The sequence below is a fragment of the Lipophrys pholis genome (assembly GCF_963383615.2).
Source record: "Lipophrys pholis genome assembly, contig: SCAFFOLD_152, whole genome shotgun sequence".
NCBI lineage: Eukaryota > Metazoa > Chordata > Actinopteri > Blenniiformes > Blenniidae > Lipophrys > Lipophrys pholis.
The window spans coordinates 45,001-62,500 of NW_028292067.1; the positions used below are offsets into that span (position 1 = coordinate 45,001).

Sequence of the window (17,500 nt, forward strand, 5' to 3'; positions counted from 1 at the left end):
ACACACACTCACCACACACACTCACTCACCACACTCACTCACCACACACACTCACCACACACACTCACCACACACACACTCACTCACCACACACACTCACCACACACACACTCAATCACTCATTCACTCACCACACACACACACTCACTCACTCACTCACTCACTCACTCACCACACTCAACACTCACTCACCACACACTCACCACACACTCACCACACACACACTCACTCACAACACACACACACTCACCACACTCACTCACCACACACACTCACCACACACACTCACCACACACACACACACACACACACTCACTCACAACACACACTCACTCACTCACTCACTCACCACACACACTCACCACACACACACTCACTCACTCACTCACTCACTCACCACACACACTCACTCACCACACTCACTCACCACACACACACTCACTCACTCACTCACTCACCACACACACTCACTCACCACACACACTCACCACACACACACTCAATCACTCATTCACTCACCACACACACACACTCACTCACTCACTCACTCACTCACTCACTCACCACACTCAACACTCACTCACCACACACTCACCACACACTCACCACACACACTCACTCACCACACACACTCACCACACACACTCACCACACACACACACACTCACTCACCACACACACTCAATCAGTCATTCACCACACACACTCACCACACACACACACTCACTCACTCACTCACTCACTCACTCACCACACACTCACCACACACACACTCACTCACAACACACACACACACTCACCACACTCGCTCACCACACACACTCACCACATACACACTCACTCACTCACTCACCACACACTCACCACACACACACTCGCTCACCACACACACTCACCACACACACACACACACACTCACTCACTCACCACACACACACTCACTCACTCACTCATTCACTCACCACACACACTCACCACACACACACTCACTCACTCACCACACTCAACACTCACTCACCACACACACACACTCACTCACCACACACACACACACTCACTCACCACACTCAACACTCACTCACCACACACACTCACTCACACACTCACTCACTCACTCACTCACTCACTCTCACTCACTCACTCACTCACTCACTCACTCACTCAACACTCACTCACCACACACACACACTCACTCACCACACACACACACTCACTCACCACACACACACACTCACTCACCACACTCACTCACTCACTATCTTTACCGTGTGTCTGTGTCTGTGTCTGTGTCTGTGTCTGTCCAGGCCTTTGAAAGCACCTTGAAGTCCTGGGAAGACAAACAGAAGTGTGAGTGTCCACGGACTCCGCCCCCTCAGACTCAGGCCCCGCCCCCTCAGCCAGAGATGGTCTCCGATGAAGAGGCGTCTCTCATCAGAGAGTTTGGTCAGACGGCTGGAGCACTGATTCACAGGTCATTCATCTATTCACTCCTTCACCTCTTCACCCCTTCACTTCTTCACCTGTTCATCCGCTCACTCCTTCACCTCTTCACTCCTTCATCCGTTCACTCTGTCACCTGTTACTTCCGTTCACTCCTTCACCTCTTCACCTCTTCACCTATTCATCCGTTCACTCTGTCACCCGTTCATCCGTTCACTCCTTCACCTCTTCACTCGTTCATCCGCTCACTCTGTTTCCTGTTCATTCACTCTTTCACTTCTTCACCCGTTCATCCGTTCACTCCTTCACAGTATTCGGGACGCGGCCAGGTCTCACCAGGGTCTGGAACAGGAACTGGCTCACGCCGTCAACGCCAGCTCCAAATCCATGGACCTGGTCTACTGTGGGGTATGTAGTCCTGGTCCCGGTGCAGGGACCAGGACACTGTCGCTCTCTACCTAGTGTCCTCGGACACTAACCAGTCTTTGTGTGCAGGTCCTGACCCGGGTCTTGGTCCTCCAGATGGTCTTCAACGTCCAGGTCCTGCTGAGAGAGACTCAGCTGCTGCTGGGGGGACGGAGGGTCCTGGTAGGTAGACCAGGTCTAGACTAGGTACAGAGAACAAGTTCACATCCTGTAGGACTAATCTGAGGACCTGGTCCTGACTCTGGTCCCTCTCCGCAGCAGTTGGACCCCCCCCAGCAGGACCAGATCAATGTGGCTCTGAACTCGGTCTCCCAGCAGCTCCACCGGCTGGACCAGGTCTCCTGGTTGAGTCCAGTCCTGGACCCGTCAGACCACCAGGTGAGACCAGCACAGACCTGTCTCACTCTACTTCTCTCTCTTTCTGTCACTCTCTATCTGTCTCTCTCTCTCTCTCTCTCTCTCTCTCTCTCTCTCTCTCTCTCTACTTCTCTCTGTGCCTGTCTCTCTCTCTACCTGTTACCTGTCTCTCTCTGCCTGTCTCTCGCTACCCGTCTCTCTCCAACTCTCTCTCTACCTCTCTCTCTATCTCTCTACTCGTTTCTCTCTCTGCCTGTCTCTCTCTCTACCTGTCTCTCTCTACCTGTCTCTCTCTCTAACTCTACCTGTCTCTCTCTCTACCTGTCTCTAACGGACTCTCTCTCTACCTCTCTCTCTCTCTCTCTCTCTCTCTCTCTCTCTCTCTCTCTCTGACTCTGTCTCTACCTGTCTCTCTACCTGTCTCTCTCTACCTGTCTCGCTCTCTAACTCTCTCTCTCTCTCTACATGTCTCTTTCTACCGTCTCTCTACCTGTCTCTCTCTCTCTGCCTGTTTCTCTCCCTACCTGTCTCTACCTCTCTCTCTACCTGTCTCTCTCTCTACCCATCTCTCTCTCTACCTCTCTCTCTCTTCCTGCCTCTCTCTACCTGTCTCTTTCTCTCTAACTCTCTGCCTGTCTCTCTCTCTCTCTCTTCCTGTTTCTCTCTCGACCTGTCTCTCTCTACCTGTCTCACTCTCTAACTCTCTGCCTGTCTCTCTCTCTCTCTCTTCCTGTTTCTCTCTCGACCTGTCTCTCTCTACCTGTCTCGCTCTCTAACTCTCTGCCTGTCTCTCTCTCTCTCTCTTCCTGTTTCTCTCTCGACCTGTCTCTCTCTACCTGTCTCGCTCTCTAACTCTCTGCCTCTCTCTCTCTCTGTCTCTACCTGTCTCTCTCTCTACCTGTCTCGCTCTCTAACTCTCTGCCTCTCTCTCTCTCTCTCTCTACCTGTCTCTCTCTCTACCTGTCTCTGTCTCTCTCTCTCTACCCATCTCTCTCTCTACCTCTCTCTCTCTTCCTGCCTCTCTCTACCTGTCTCTTTCTCTCTAACTCTCTCTCTCGACCTGTCTCTCTCTACCTGTCTCACTCTCTAACTCTCTGCCTGTCTCTCTCTCTCTCTCTTCCTGTTTCTCTCTCGACCTGTCTCTCTCTACCTGTCTCGCTCTCTAACTCTCTGCCTCTCTCTCTCTCTCTCTCTACCTGTCTCTCTCTCTACCTGTCTCTGTCTCTCTCTCTCTGCCTGTCTCTCTCTACCTGTCTCTCTACCTCTCTCTTTACCTGCTTCTCTTTCTACCCGTCTCTCTTTCTACCTCTCTCTCCACCTGTCTCTCTCTATACCTCTCTACCTGTCTCACCACCTGTCTCTCCACTTATCTCTCTCTCCAGGGTTCTCTGACTGATTTGTCTAAGCGAAGTCGTGTGAAGTTTCGTCTCGTTCCGAAGTTCAAGAAAGAAAAGAACAACAAGAACCGAGAGACGAGTGCAACTCTGTCACTTCCAGGTGCCTGTCTGTCGGTCTGTCCATCTGTCTCTTTGTCTGTAGCCTGTCTGTCAACTGCCTGTCTGTCTTCTATCTTCCTGGTTGATAGACGAACAGTTACCATATATTCTGAGCTATAAGTTCAGTGTGAAGATGACCACCAGGGGGCAGGCTGGTCCCCACAACATGGACAGGACAGAATAAGACAGGACAGAATAGGACAGGACAAAATATGATATGATGGGACAGAATAGGAAATAATAGGACAGGACAGAATAAGACAGGACACACACACTCTGAACCAACACCAGGATCCTCCAGAACAAGTGGATGGTCTAGTATGTTTGATAACACCAACCCCCCCCCCCCCCCCTCCCCTCCCCTCCCTCTCTTAGTCCATCAATGGGGGACGGAGGAAGTCGGGTTGTGGTTGGAAAAACTTTGTCTAACTGAGTATCAAGAAATCTTCAGTCGACACGACGTGAGAGGATCTGAGCTGGTTCACCTGGAGAGGAGGGACCTGAAGGTAGGGGGGTTCACCTGGAGAGGAGGGATCTGAAGGTAGGGGGGTTCACCTGGAGAGGAGGGGGGGGTTCACCTGGAGAGGAGGGACCTGAAGGTAGGGGGGTTCACCTGGAGAGGAGAGACCTGAAGGTAGGGGGGGTTCACCTGGAGTGGAGGGGGGGGTTCACCTGGAGAGGAGGGACCTGAAGGTAGGGGGGGTTCACCTGGAGAGGAGAGACCTGAAGGTAGGGGGGTTCACCTGGAGAGGAGGGGGGGGTTCACCTGGAGAGGAGAGACCTGAAGGTAGGGGGGTTCACCTGGAGAGGAGGGGGGGGTTCACCTGGAGAGGAGGGACCTGAAGGTAGGGGGGTTCACCTGGAGAGGAGAGACCTGAAGGTAGGGGGGGTTCACCTGGAGAGGAGGGGGGGGTTCACCTGGAGAGGAGGGACCTGAAGGTAGGGGGGGTTCACCTGGAGAGGAGAGACCTGAAGGTAGGGGGGTTCACCTGGAGAGGAGGGGGGGGTTCACCTGGAGAGGAGAGACCTGAAGGTAGGGGGGGTTCACCTGGAGAGGAGGGACCTGAAGGTAGGGGGGTTCACCTGGAGAGGAGGGGGGGGTTCACCTGGAGAGGAGAGACCTGAAGGTAGGGGGGGTTCACCTGAAGGTAGGAGGGGGGGGGTTCACCTGGAGAGGAGGGATCTGAAGGTAGGAGGGGTTCACCTGGAGAGCAGGGACCTGAAAGTAGGGGGGTTCAGCTGGAGAGCAGGGACCTGGGGGTTCACCTGGAGAGCAGGAACCTGAAGGTAGGGGGGGTTCACCTGGAGAGCAGGGACCTGAACTTAGGGGGGGGTTCACCTGGAGAGGAGGGACCTGAAGGTAGGAGGGGTTCACCTGGAGAGCAGGGACCTGAACTTAGGGGGGTTCACCTGGAGAGGAGGGACCTGAAGGTAGGGGGCGTTTACCCGGAGAGGAGGGACCTGAAGGTAGGGGGGGTTTACCTGGAGAGCAGGAACCTGAAGGTAGGGGGGGGTTCACCTGGAGAGCAGGGACCTGGGGGTTCACCTGGAGAGCAGGGACCTGAGGGTGGAGAGGAAGGGGGGAGGGGGTTCCGGGTTTGGATGGGGTCTTTGGGAGTCTACTCATTGTGGTCTCTTTTCAGGACCTGGGAGTCACTAAAGTGGGCCACATGAAGCGGATCCTGCAGGGTATCCGAGACCTGAACAGGAACAGCAGTGCCAGCGAGACCTGAAGACCACTTCAGTCAGAACTCAGAACTCGCATCTTGATCCTGATGTGGATCTGGTTTTGGTCTGTCTCCACCTGACCTCTACCCTCTGACCCCTACTGTCTAATCCTCTACCCTCTGACCTCTACCCTCTGACCTATACTCTCTGACCTCTACCCTCTGACCCCTACCATCTGACCTCTACCCTCTGACCCCTACCGTCTGACCTCTACCCTCTGACCCCTACCCTCTGACCTCTATTCTCTGACCTCTATCATCTGACCTCTACTCTCTAACCTCTACTCTCTGACCTCTACCCTCTGACCTCTACCCTCTGACCTCTACCATCTAACCTTTACTCTCTGACCTCTATCATCTGACCTCTACCCTCTGACCTCTACCCTCTGACCTATACTCTCTGACCTCTACCCTCTGACCTCTGCTCTTTGACCTCTACCCTCTGACCTCTACCATCTAACCTTTACTCTCTGACCTCTATCATCTGACCTCTACCCTCTGACCTCTACCCTCTGACCTATACTCTCTGACCTCTACCCTCTGACCTCTGCTCTTTGACCTCTACCCTCTGACCATTACCCTCTGACCTCTACTCTCTGACCTCTACTCTCTGACCTCTACTCTAACCTCTACTCTCTGACCTCTACCCTCTGACCTCTATCATCTGACCATTACCCTCTGACCTCTACTCTCTGACCTCTACTCTCTGACCTCTACTCTCTGACCTCTACCCTCTCAGGACTCACCCACCTGCAAAAAGATCCACTCGTGCCTTGAACTGTTCACCTGGAGCCAATCCTTCGATTCCATCATGGACCAGGACCAGAACCAGGACCAGGACCAGAGACTCGGACAGTTTCACTTGAAAGGCTAAATAAATCTCTTCAAACCGGTTTAGACTAGACTGGACCGGACCGGTTCAGCCTGGTCCAGCTGTTAGGTCCAATCAGGTGGAAGCAGGAAGTTCAACTGTCCAATCATGAAGCTGCAGCAGATTCTGACTGGCCAATGAGAAGCTCCTCCCCTCAGTGTTGCACGTGGGGGGGTTGTTGTTGTTTACACCGTCAATGCCTTCAATCTGCCGCCATGAAGATTTGCTTTAGATTTCTCTCTTTCTGTCTGTCTCTCTCTTTCTGTCTGTCTCTCTCTCTCTCTGTCTGTCTCTCTCTTTCTGTCTGTCTCTCTCTCTCTCTGTCTGTCTCTCTCTTTATGTCTCTTTCTGTCTCTCTCTCTGTCTGTCTCTCTCTTTATGTCTCTTTCTGTCTGTCTGTCTCTCTCTTTCTGTCTTTCTCTCTCTCTGTCTGTCTCTCTCTTTATGTCTCTTTATGTCTGTCTCTATCTCTCTCTGTCTGTCTGTCTGTCTCTCTCTTTCTGTCTGTCTCTCTCTCTGTCTGTCTCTCTCTTTATGTCTGTCTCTCTCTCTCTCTGTCTGTCTCTCTCTTTATGTCTCTTTCTGTCTGTCTCTTTTTATCTCTGTCTCTCTCTGTCTGCCTCTTTCTGTCTCTCTCTCTCTTCCTGTCTCTCTCTCTTTGTGTGTGTCTCTCTCTGCCCCTCTCCCTCTCTTTGTGTCTCTCTCTCTCTGTCTCTCTCTGTGGCTGTCTCTGTCTCTCGCGCTCTGTCCTTGCTCCCCCTGCAGGTTGTCACTGTCACTGCATCATGTACAGAAATACATTTTCTCAAACTGTTTCAACTTTTCTTCAATGTTGATTTGATGCTTTAAGAATCAGACGGTCGTCTGTCTGTGGACGTCTCTCTCAGGACGTCTCTATGTGGACAGACGCTCTGACGTGGTGTCAGTAAATATTTGCGTTGTAGTTAAACATGAACTCGCTGCAGCTCGTCTCCATTTTCCAGGAGACGAGACGACGGACATGTTGTCATCCTCGCTGTGTCTCTGTCTTCTTGGAGGCTCTGTCCTCGTCCACAGCTCAGGTGAGACTGTCCCCCCGTCCTCTGCCCCGTCCTGTCCTCTCTTACCCCTGTCCTCATTCACCCTATGTCCTCTGTCCCCCGTCCTCTTCCCCCCTATGTATTATTCCCCCCATCCTTTGTGCACCCTCTGTCCCCCCGTCTTTTGCGCCCCCCTCGTCCTTTGTCCCCCCTATTAGTCCATGGGCCAGAGTACAAAGTGGACAAAAGAACCATATATTTTCTGAAACTTTTCAACTTGTAGCTTTTAGAAAGTACTGCTCGGCATAGATGGTAAACATTACACATATTACCACATATTACATGTTTCCTGAAGCCCAAAGCCTTGCCTTGAAGATGACAGTACTTTTGGAGCTATGAAATATATGTGGTGGTATCTAGAGCAAGTTAAATCAAGTCTTATCCTTCATTTTGCACATTTTTTGACCTTGACCTTAGAGCACCACCTTGACCTTTAAATAAATAATTGAAGTTCCCATGTCCACCAACCTAGAAGGGGACTTCTGGGTTGGTGGACAAGATGGCGGCCTGAACTTTTTTTTCTCACAACATGGAACACGGAACATGGAGGTGAAGGACGCTCTGTGTAAATCCTTGTGACAACAGAAAAAGACAAGCTGCTCACAGCAGAACTCACTACCACCTGTAAAGTCAGCGTCACACAGAGCGCTGGTCCAAAGCCGACTGCAGCTCGCCACCAGGATCCACCCGGAGCCGCCAGGAGCCACCAGGATCCACCCGGAGCCGCCAGGAGCCACCAGGAGCTACCAGGAGCTACCAGGAGCCACCAGGAGCTACCAGGAGCTACCAGGAGCCACCAGGAGCTACCAGGATCCACCAGGAGCCACCAGGATCCACCAGGAGCTACCAGGAGCCACCAGGAGCCACCAGGAGCCACCAGGAGCTACCAGGAGCCGCCAGGAGCCACCAGGAGCTACCAGGAGCCACCAGGAGCCACCAGGAGCTACCAGGAGCCGCCAGGAGCCACCAGGAGCTACCAGGAGCCGCCAGGAGCCACCAGGATCCACCCGGAGCCACCAGGAGCCACCAGGAGCTACCAGGAGCCGCCAGGAGCCACCAGGAGCCACCAGGAGCCACCAGGAGCTACCAGGAGCCACCAGGAGCTACCAGGAGCCGCCAGGAGCCACCAGGATCCACCCGGAGCCACCAGGAGCCACCAGGAGCCACCAGGAGCTACCAGGAGCCGCCAGGAGCCACCAGGATCCGCCAGGAGCCACCAGGAGCTACCAGGAGCTACCAGGAGCCACCAGGAGCTACCAGGATCCACCAGGAGCCACCAGGATCCACCAGGAGCTACCAGGAGCCACCAGGAGCCACCAGGAGCTACCAGGAGCCACCAGGAGCTACCAGGATCCACCAGGAGCCACCAGGAGCCACCAGGAGCTACCAGGAGCCACCAGGAGCCACCAGGATCCACCCGGAGCCGCCAGAAGCCACCAGGATCCACCCGGAGCCACCAGGAGCCACCAGGAGCCACCAGGAGCTACCAGGAGCCGCCAGGAGCCACCAGGATCCACCCGGAGCCGCCAGAAGCCACCAGGATCCACCCGGAGCCGCCAGGAGCCACCAGGAGCCACCAGGAGCTACCAGGAGCTACCAGGAGCCACCAGGAGCTACCAGGAGCCACCAGGATCCACCAGGAGCCACCAGGAGCCACCAGGAGCCACCAGGATCCACCCGGAGCCGCCAGAAGCCACCAGGATCCACCCGGAGCCGCCAGGAGCCACCAGGAGCCACCAGGAGCTACCAGGAGCCACCAGGAGCTACCAGGAGCTACCAGGAGCCACCAGGAGCTACCAGGAGCTACCAGGAGCCACCAGGAGCCACCAGGAGCTACCAGGAGCCACCAGGATCCACCAGGAGCCACCAGGAGCTACCAGGAGCCACCAGGAGCCACCAGGATCCACCAGGAGCTACCAGGAGCCACCAGGAGCTACCAGGAGCTACCAGGAGCCACCAGGAGCCACCAGGAGCTACCAGGAGCCACCAGGAGCTACCAGGAGCCACCAGGAGCCACCAGGAGCTACCAGGAGCCACCAGGATCCACCAGGAGCCACCAGGAGCCACCAGGAGCCACCAGGAGCTACCAGGAGCCACCAGGATCCACCAGGAGCCACCAGGAGCCACCAGGATCCACCAGGAGCCACCAGGAGCCACCAGGATCCACCACCACTAACCTTCTGCACTTCAGGTAGAACAAAGGAGGACGTGGACGACGGCAGCAGATCTTTGATCATGATGATGCAACTGAAGAGGTTCAGGAGAGGAACTGAAAGAGAGGGACTAGTCCCACACCGTCTCACCAGGATGAGGATCCACTGGGGTCCAGCTGGACCTGAGGAGGCGGGGCCTTACCCCCCTCCTCCACCCACAGGGACCTGGAGTGACTCCATCACCTCAGGAGGTCAACACCTTCGGTTTGGTTCTAAGGGCGGAGCTTCAGGTCTGTGGTGTTCGTGGTGTTTGAGGTTTTCCTGTCGCAGTATTGAAGATATATAAATATAAAGGAGTGTAACAGTGTGAAAGTGGAGTAACTCAAAGTAAATACTGTAAATAAGGTAAGATTGTGTCCAGGCTAAGAAAAGAAAAGGTAAAAGTACTATTCATCCAGGTTACTAAACAACTTATTAAAGCGTCAACTAATCTGATAGCAGTACTCATACCAAACTCAGTACTACTTGAAAGTAAAGAAATAAGTGATGAAGATGGAAGATCTCTCCTGGTCAAAGACAGAATACTGCAGTACCACTAGTTAATGTCTGTCCATCCCCAGAGAGCAGGACAGGTTTGTCCAGGACCCTGTTTGATCTGATTGCACTGGGAAGGGAAGGTATTCTGACATGGAGTGGATATTTTAATGTCATATTACTACACAGTCTAGATACTACAAGTACTCAGAACCACTAAATAAACCTATCAAAGTTTATAAATACTACACTGCAAGAAATGGGAATGTTTGATGTTTGGAGAAATCTTCATCCTTTACAGAGAGACTACACAGTACACATTACTACACACATTAGTCATTACTACACACATTAGTCATTACTACACACATTAGTCATTACTACACACATTACTCATTACTACACACATTACTCATTACTACACCCATTACTCATTACTACACACATTACTCATTACTACACACATTACTCATTACTACACCCATTACTCAGTACTACACACATTAGTCATTACTACACCCATTACTCAGTACTACACACATTAGTCATTACTACACACATTACTCAGTACTACACACATTACTCATTACTACACACATTACTCAGTACTACACACATTAGTCATTACTACACACATTACTCAGTACTACACACATTACTCATTACTACACACATTACTCATTACTACACCCATTACTCAGTACTACACACATTACTCATTACTACACCCATTACTCAGTACTACACACATTACTCATTACTACACACATTACTCAGTACTACACACATTACTCATTACTACACACATTACTACACACATTACTCAGTACTACACACATTACTCATTACTACACACATTACTCATTACTACACACATTACTCATTACTACACCCATTACTCATTACTACACACATTACTCATTACTACACACATTACTCATTACTACACCCATTACTCAGTACTACACACATTACTCATTACTACACACATTACTCATTACTACACACATTACTCATTACTACACCCATTACTCAGTACTACACACATTACTCATTACTACACACATTACTCATTACTACACACATTACTCATTACTACACACATTACTCAGTACTACACACATTACTCATTACTACACACATTACTCAGAGCTCACCTGGTCTACACTGTGGACAGACATAGGGTCGGGGGAGGGGAGGGGAGTGTCTCAGACCAGAGTCCCACATCAGTGACAATACAAGTGAAGAAAGGAAAAGGAAGTACTCTCTGGAGGTCAGACTCGGGGATTCTAAACAATAAGACAGTAGTAGAACTACTAAGGTCAGAGGTTAAGAAGTATCTAGAAGAAGTGGACCCTGCCATATTGTGGGACGCTCTAGAAGCAGTTCTGTCTCAACTTCAGTCCAGAAGAAGACCAAGGCAGCCAGACAGAGTCAACAAGTAGAGTCCTGAAGTACTTAGAAAGACCAGATCCTGAAGTCCAACAGAACCGAGTCAGGGAGGACATAGAGGACATCCTCAGAGGAGCTAGAAAAGAAAACTGATTTTTAAAAGCGACATATTATGAATGTGGCCCGAAGGCCACTAAGGTGTTGTCATGACGACGACGTAAACAACAATTTAATTCTACAGTTGGTGAGATACGGAACCCAGAACCCAAACAGCTGCTGCACCATCCAGAGCAAATACTCAAAGTGTTTGGGGAGTACTACAAGAAGCTGTATTCAGAACCTCCTTCAGCGGACGAAGACACTTGATCTGCCACCTACTGGCGAAGTGCAGAATAACAAAGGAAGAACTGGAGCGCTAATAGATTAAAGGTTAATAGATCAGCTGGTTCTGGTGGGTTCCCTCTGAATGGTACAGAGTACTTCAAAGTGAATTAACACCTTTACTCATGCCAGTAAAGACAATTCCCAACTGACTCATGAGTACTGGAAAAATTTGGCTTCAATGAAAAATCAATCCAGAACCTCAAAACTATGAAGAACTTATGAAGAACCAACTGCCAGGATGAAGGTAAACGGACGAATATCAAAAAGTAGAACATTAGAACATTAGAACATTAGAACGAGGCACCAGATGAAGCTGCTGCTTGAGCCCGACACTCTTTCTATTGAGCCTCAGAACCCAGACCTGGAGGGACGAGAGACCTCAGAACCCAGACCTGGAGGGACGAGAGACCAGGAGCAGAACAGAGACTTGTCCTCTTCGTGGACGATGAGGTCATGTTCTCAGACCCAGACAAAGGGTTCTCCTTGCTGATGAAATGTCTCTGTACTTATGGTCACTATTCAGGATCTAAACCTCGGGTTCTCACGTTCCGCTGCACTGCAGTTCCTTCAGGACACATACAGCCTGAAGAAGAAGGATCAAAGCATGAAATACCTTAGAACCACTAGAACAAAGACACCAGACAAATGAGACGAAGCGGACTACGTCACCATTGACCAAAACATTGAAAAAGAGAAACAAAGATGGTGGACTTGTCCCCTCGATCTGAGCTCCAGGACGAAGGTTCTTCACATGAATATTTGAGCAAGGTGGCTGTACTGCTTTCCGTCCTTACCAATACCCGTACCTCAGAACCAAGTTATTTCCTGGGACAAAAGCATATCAGGCTTTATCTAGAACGGCAGAAAAGCCAGAACAAGAGACCAAACTCTTCATCGCACAGGGAGTAATCTCCAATAGTACGTTGGTGTACATCTGAGTATGAAGCAAGGTGGACAGATATCAGGAGTACTAATACAGAGTTTGTACAGAACAAACCCAAATGATAAAAAAGGCAATAGACCCAATAACGAATTTGACACTGGAACTTTGGACAAAGTAACGAGGGAACATGAATTACAAGGAGAGAAGACGAGACTGAGTTTCAGCAGGTCTGGACGAGTCCAGCTTTAAACTCTGGAGCGAGCAAGGCACCACCGCAGTGGACAATCTGAGACAAGGACGTGTCGGAGCTTCCAAGAAACACAAGAGAAGTATGGATTACAAAAACAAGACTTTTCCCAGATATTTACAAATTCAGGATTACATTATGAAAGAGATTACAACTGACTGATAAACCGAATTGAATGACATCATGAAGATCTCGTGGGTAGAACCGGGGTAGAACCGGGGTAGAACCGGGGTAAGGCTCAGCTCATCTCAGCGTTCTATCAAGTCCTGGAGGACAGAGAAAGCTCAACACTTTACCTTCAAAATAAAATCTGAGTGAAAGATCCACAGTTCAGATGATGTTTGGTAGAAAAGGTGCCGGACACAAGGTTCTAGCAGCCGCTCACAGATCTGGAGGAACTCTCAAATCAAGAACCCAGCAGCCATGCAGGAGACTCAAGAGGGACATCCTTCACATGTTTGTTGGTGCTGTTCTGAAGTAGAACCGTTTGGGAGTCTTGTCAATACAACTCTTGACCTACGGTACACCAACCAACATGTCATGTGTCTGGGAGGACAGGGCGAGTCCGAGCAGGACGAAGACAAACGTCTGGTGGACATGTTACTTATTGTATACTTAGTGTAGAAGCAGGAAGTGGAACCACCAAGCATGTAGACATGGTTCCAGATCATCAAGGACACTGACACAAAGGAAAAGATGACTCACTACTTAAAACTCAAGGGACAGACATTGGAGACACTGGACGAACTGGAACGCCGACAAGGTGGAAGATGGCGGCGCGACGCTCCTCTCATAGGCACTGCTTCTATTGTTTTCTATCTGCCAGTGCTCCACCCTGCTGAAAGTCCTCCACCACCATCCCTCTGCCAGTGCTCCACCCTGCTGAAAGTCCTCCACCACCATCTCTCTGCCAGTGCTCCACCCTGCTGAAAGTCCTCCACCACCATCTGCCAGGGCTGTGTGCTCAGCCCCCTACTCTACACCCTCTACACCTACCACTGCACCCCCCCCCACCCGAGCAACACCATCATTAAGCTTGTGGATGATACCACGGTGGTGGGGCTCATCTCAGGAGGAGATGAGGCTGCTTACAGGGTGGAGGTGGAGAGTCTGTCAGGCTGGTGCACCACCAACAACCTCCTGAACACCTCCAACTTCAGGAGGTGTAAACCGGACATTCAGCCGACACAGAGACTCTACTTCCTGGAGAAGACACACCAGAGACTCTACTTCCTGAGGAAGACACAACAGAGACTCTACTCCCTGAGGAAGACACACCAGAGACTCTACTTCCTGAGGAAGACACAACAGAGACTCTACTTCCTGAAGAAGACACACCAGAGACTCTACTTCCTGAGGAAGACACAACAGAGACTCTACTTCCTGAGGAAGACACAACAGAGACTCTACTTCCTGAGGAAGACACAACAGAGACTCTACTTCCTGAAGAAGACACAACACAGACTCTACTTCCTGAGGAAGACACACCAGAGACTCTACTTCCTGAGGAAGACACAACACAGACTCTACTTCCTGAAGAAGACACAGCAGAGACTCTACTTCCTGAAAAAGACACACCAGAGACTCTACTTCCTGAAGAAGACACAACACAGACTCAACTTCCTGAAGAAGACACAACACAGACTCTACTTCCTGAAGAAGACACACCAGAGACTCTACTTCCTGAAGAAGACACACCAGAGACTCTACTTCCTGAGGAAGACACAGCAGAGACTCTACTTCCTGAAGAAGACACACCAGAGACTCTACTTCCTGAGGAAGACACACCAGAGACTCTACTTCTTGAGGAAGACACACCAGAGACTCTACTCCCTGAAGAAGACACACCAGAGACTCTACTTCCTGAAGAAGACACACCAGAGACTCTACTTCCTGAGGAAGACACACCAGAGACTCTACTCCCTGAGGAAGACACACCAGAGACTCTACTTCCTGAAGAAGACACACCAGAGACTCTACTTCATGAAGAAGACACACCAGAGACTCTACTTCCTGAGGAAGACACACCAGAGACTCTACTCCCTGAGGAAGACACACCAGAGACTCTACTTCCTGAAGAAGACACACCAGAGACTCTACTTCATGAAGAAGACACACCAGAGACTCTACTTCCTGAAGAAGACACACCAGAGACTACTTCCTGAGGAAGACACACCAGAGACTCTACTTCTTGAGGAAGACACACCAGAGACTCTACTCCCTGAAGAAGACACACCAGAGACTCTACTTCCTGAAGAAGACACACCAGAGACTCTACTTCATGAAGAAGACACACCAGAGACTCTACTTCCTGAAGAAGACACACCAGAGACTACTTCCTGAGGAAGACACACCAGAGACTCTACTTCTTGAGGAAGACACACCAGAGACTCTACTCCCTGAAGAAGACACACCAGAGACTCTACTTCCTGAAGAAGACACACCAGAGACTCTACTTCCTGAGGAAGACACACCAGAGACTCTACTTCTTGAGGAAGACACACCAGAGACTCTACTTCCTGAGGAAGACACACCAGAGACTCTACTCCCTGAGGAAGACACACCAGAGACTCTACTTCCTGAAGAAGACACACCAGAGACTCTACTTCATGAAGAAGACACACCAGAGACTCTACTTCCTGAGGAAGACACACCAGAGACTCTACTCCCTGAGGAAGACACACCAGAGACTCTACTTCCTGAAGAAGACACACCAGAGACTCTACTTCATGAAGAAGACACACCAGAGACTACTTCCTGAGGAAGACACACCAGAGACTACTTCCTGAGGAAGACACACCAGAGACTCTACTTCCTGAAGAAGACACACCAGAGACTCTACTCCCTGAAGAAGACACACCAGAGACTCTACGTCCTGAAGAAGACACACCAGAGACTCTACTTCATGAAGAAGACACACCAGAGACTACTTCCTGAGGAAGACACACCAGAGACTCTACTTCCTGAAGAAGACACACCAGAGACTCTACTCCCTGAAGAAGACACACCAGAGACTCTACTTCCTGAGGAAGACACACCAGAGACTACTTCCTGAGGAAGACACACCAGAGACTCTACTTCCTGAGGAAGACACACCAGAGACTCTACTTCCTGAAGAAGACACACCAGAGACTCTACTTCCTGAGGAAGACACACCAGAGACTACTTCCTGAGGAAGACACACCAGAGACTCTACTTCCTGAGGAAGACACACCAGAGACTCTACTTCCTGAGGAAGACACACCAGAGACTCTACTTCCTGAGGAAGACACACCAGAGACTCTACGTCCTGAAGAAGACACACCAGAGAGTCTACTTCCTGAGGACCCTCAGGAAGAACAACCTAAACCCGGAGCTCTTGTTGAGCTTCTCCCGCTGCTCGGTGGAGTCGGTGCTGAGCTACGTCGTCTGGCTGTGGTTCTCCAGCTGCTCCACAGCAGACAGGAAGAGGCTCCAGAGGGTCGTCACCACCACCCAGAGCTGATTGGCTGTCCTCTCCCATCCCAACCCCCGCTGCCTCAGCAGAGTCCACAACGTCCTCAGGGACTCCTCACACCCCGGTCATCACCTCTGGGACCTTCTGCCACCAGGGAGGCGTTTCAGGGCAATAAAGACTAAAACTGTTTCTACCCCAGAGCTCTTGTTGCCCTGAAGGGCTGCTTTATCCCCCCTGTCCTGTAAATACCCCCTGGGGACCCTACAGTAGTACGTAAAGAAGTTTTTATTTCTGCACTTTTCTATTTATTCTTGCAGTTTTTAATTCTCTTTGCACCTTCTGCTGTTTGCAGCTTTTTCTTATGGGAGCTGCTTTTTTTAATTTGTGCTTCAATAAAGGAATTCTGATTGTGATTCTTCTGAACGGGACGCCAAGGACTAAATGGACAAAAGAACTGAGACAGAAAAGCATGCGTACTGGAGATGCTCCTCTGTACTTTGGTTTGTCATTGTTATTGTTGGACAAATGAAACAAAAGACAAAACAACCAAAAACATATAAGTAGGCATTGCAAATGTTTATCACCTCCTGTTTGCTGAGAGATGTCCACAGTTTGACAGATGTCTTCACAATGTCCCGTCTTTGCTGAGCGCTACTTTCTCAAAGCTCCAAGTTGAGGAGGTTCTCGTGCATTTTCAGACTGTTTCAGAAAATATATGGTTCCTTTGTCCCCCCAGATGGTTACACTTTGTCCTCTGGCCTATGGACTACATGTCCTCTGTCCTTTCTGTCTCCCTCTGTCCCACATGTCATCTGCCCTCTGTCCTCTGTCCTTTCTGTCTCACCCATCCCCTTCCCCCCTCTGTCCTCTGCCCCTCTGTGTCCCCCAGTCTTCCTGGACCGCCAGGTTGCTGGTGAGGTTCTGTCCCCCCTCAGTGTCCTCCCTGTATCCCTCCCAGTCTTCCTGGACCGCCAAGTTGCCGGTCAGGTTCTGTCCCGGAGCCGTCGAGCCAACGCGGGTCCTGGAGGAGCTGGTCCCTGGAGACCTGGAGCGGGAATGTTACGAGGAGCGCTGC

General features: G+C 50.8%; 1 protein-coding gene across 1 annotated transcript in view; it reads left to right on the forward strand.

Moving 5' to 3' along the window:
• Positions 1–7,132, forward strand: part of LOC308128227 (diacylglycerol kinase delta-like) — a 51,401-nt gene extending 44,269 nt beyond the window's left edge. The window contains exons 7-13 of the mRNA XM_080493942.1: positions 1,305–1,471; positions 1,752–1,848; positions 1,936–2,028; positions 2,125–2,244; positions 3,606–3,720; positions 4,095–4,225; positions 5,363–7,132. Coding sequence (XP_080350068.1) covers positions 1,305–1,471; positions 1,752–1,848; positions 1,936–2,028; positions 2,125–2,244; positions 3,606–3,720; positions 4,095–4,225; positions 5,363–5,452 — 813 coding nt within the window. The 3' untranslated portion in view covers positions 5,453–7,132. The remainder of the gene's footprint in view (positions 1–1,304; positions 1,472–1,751; positions 1,849–1,935; positions 2,029–2,124; positions 2,245–3,605; positions 3,721–4,094; positions 4,226–5,362) is intronic.
• The last annotated feature ends 10,368 nt before the right edge of the window (positions 7,133–17,500 follow it).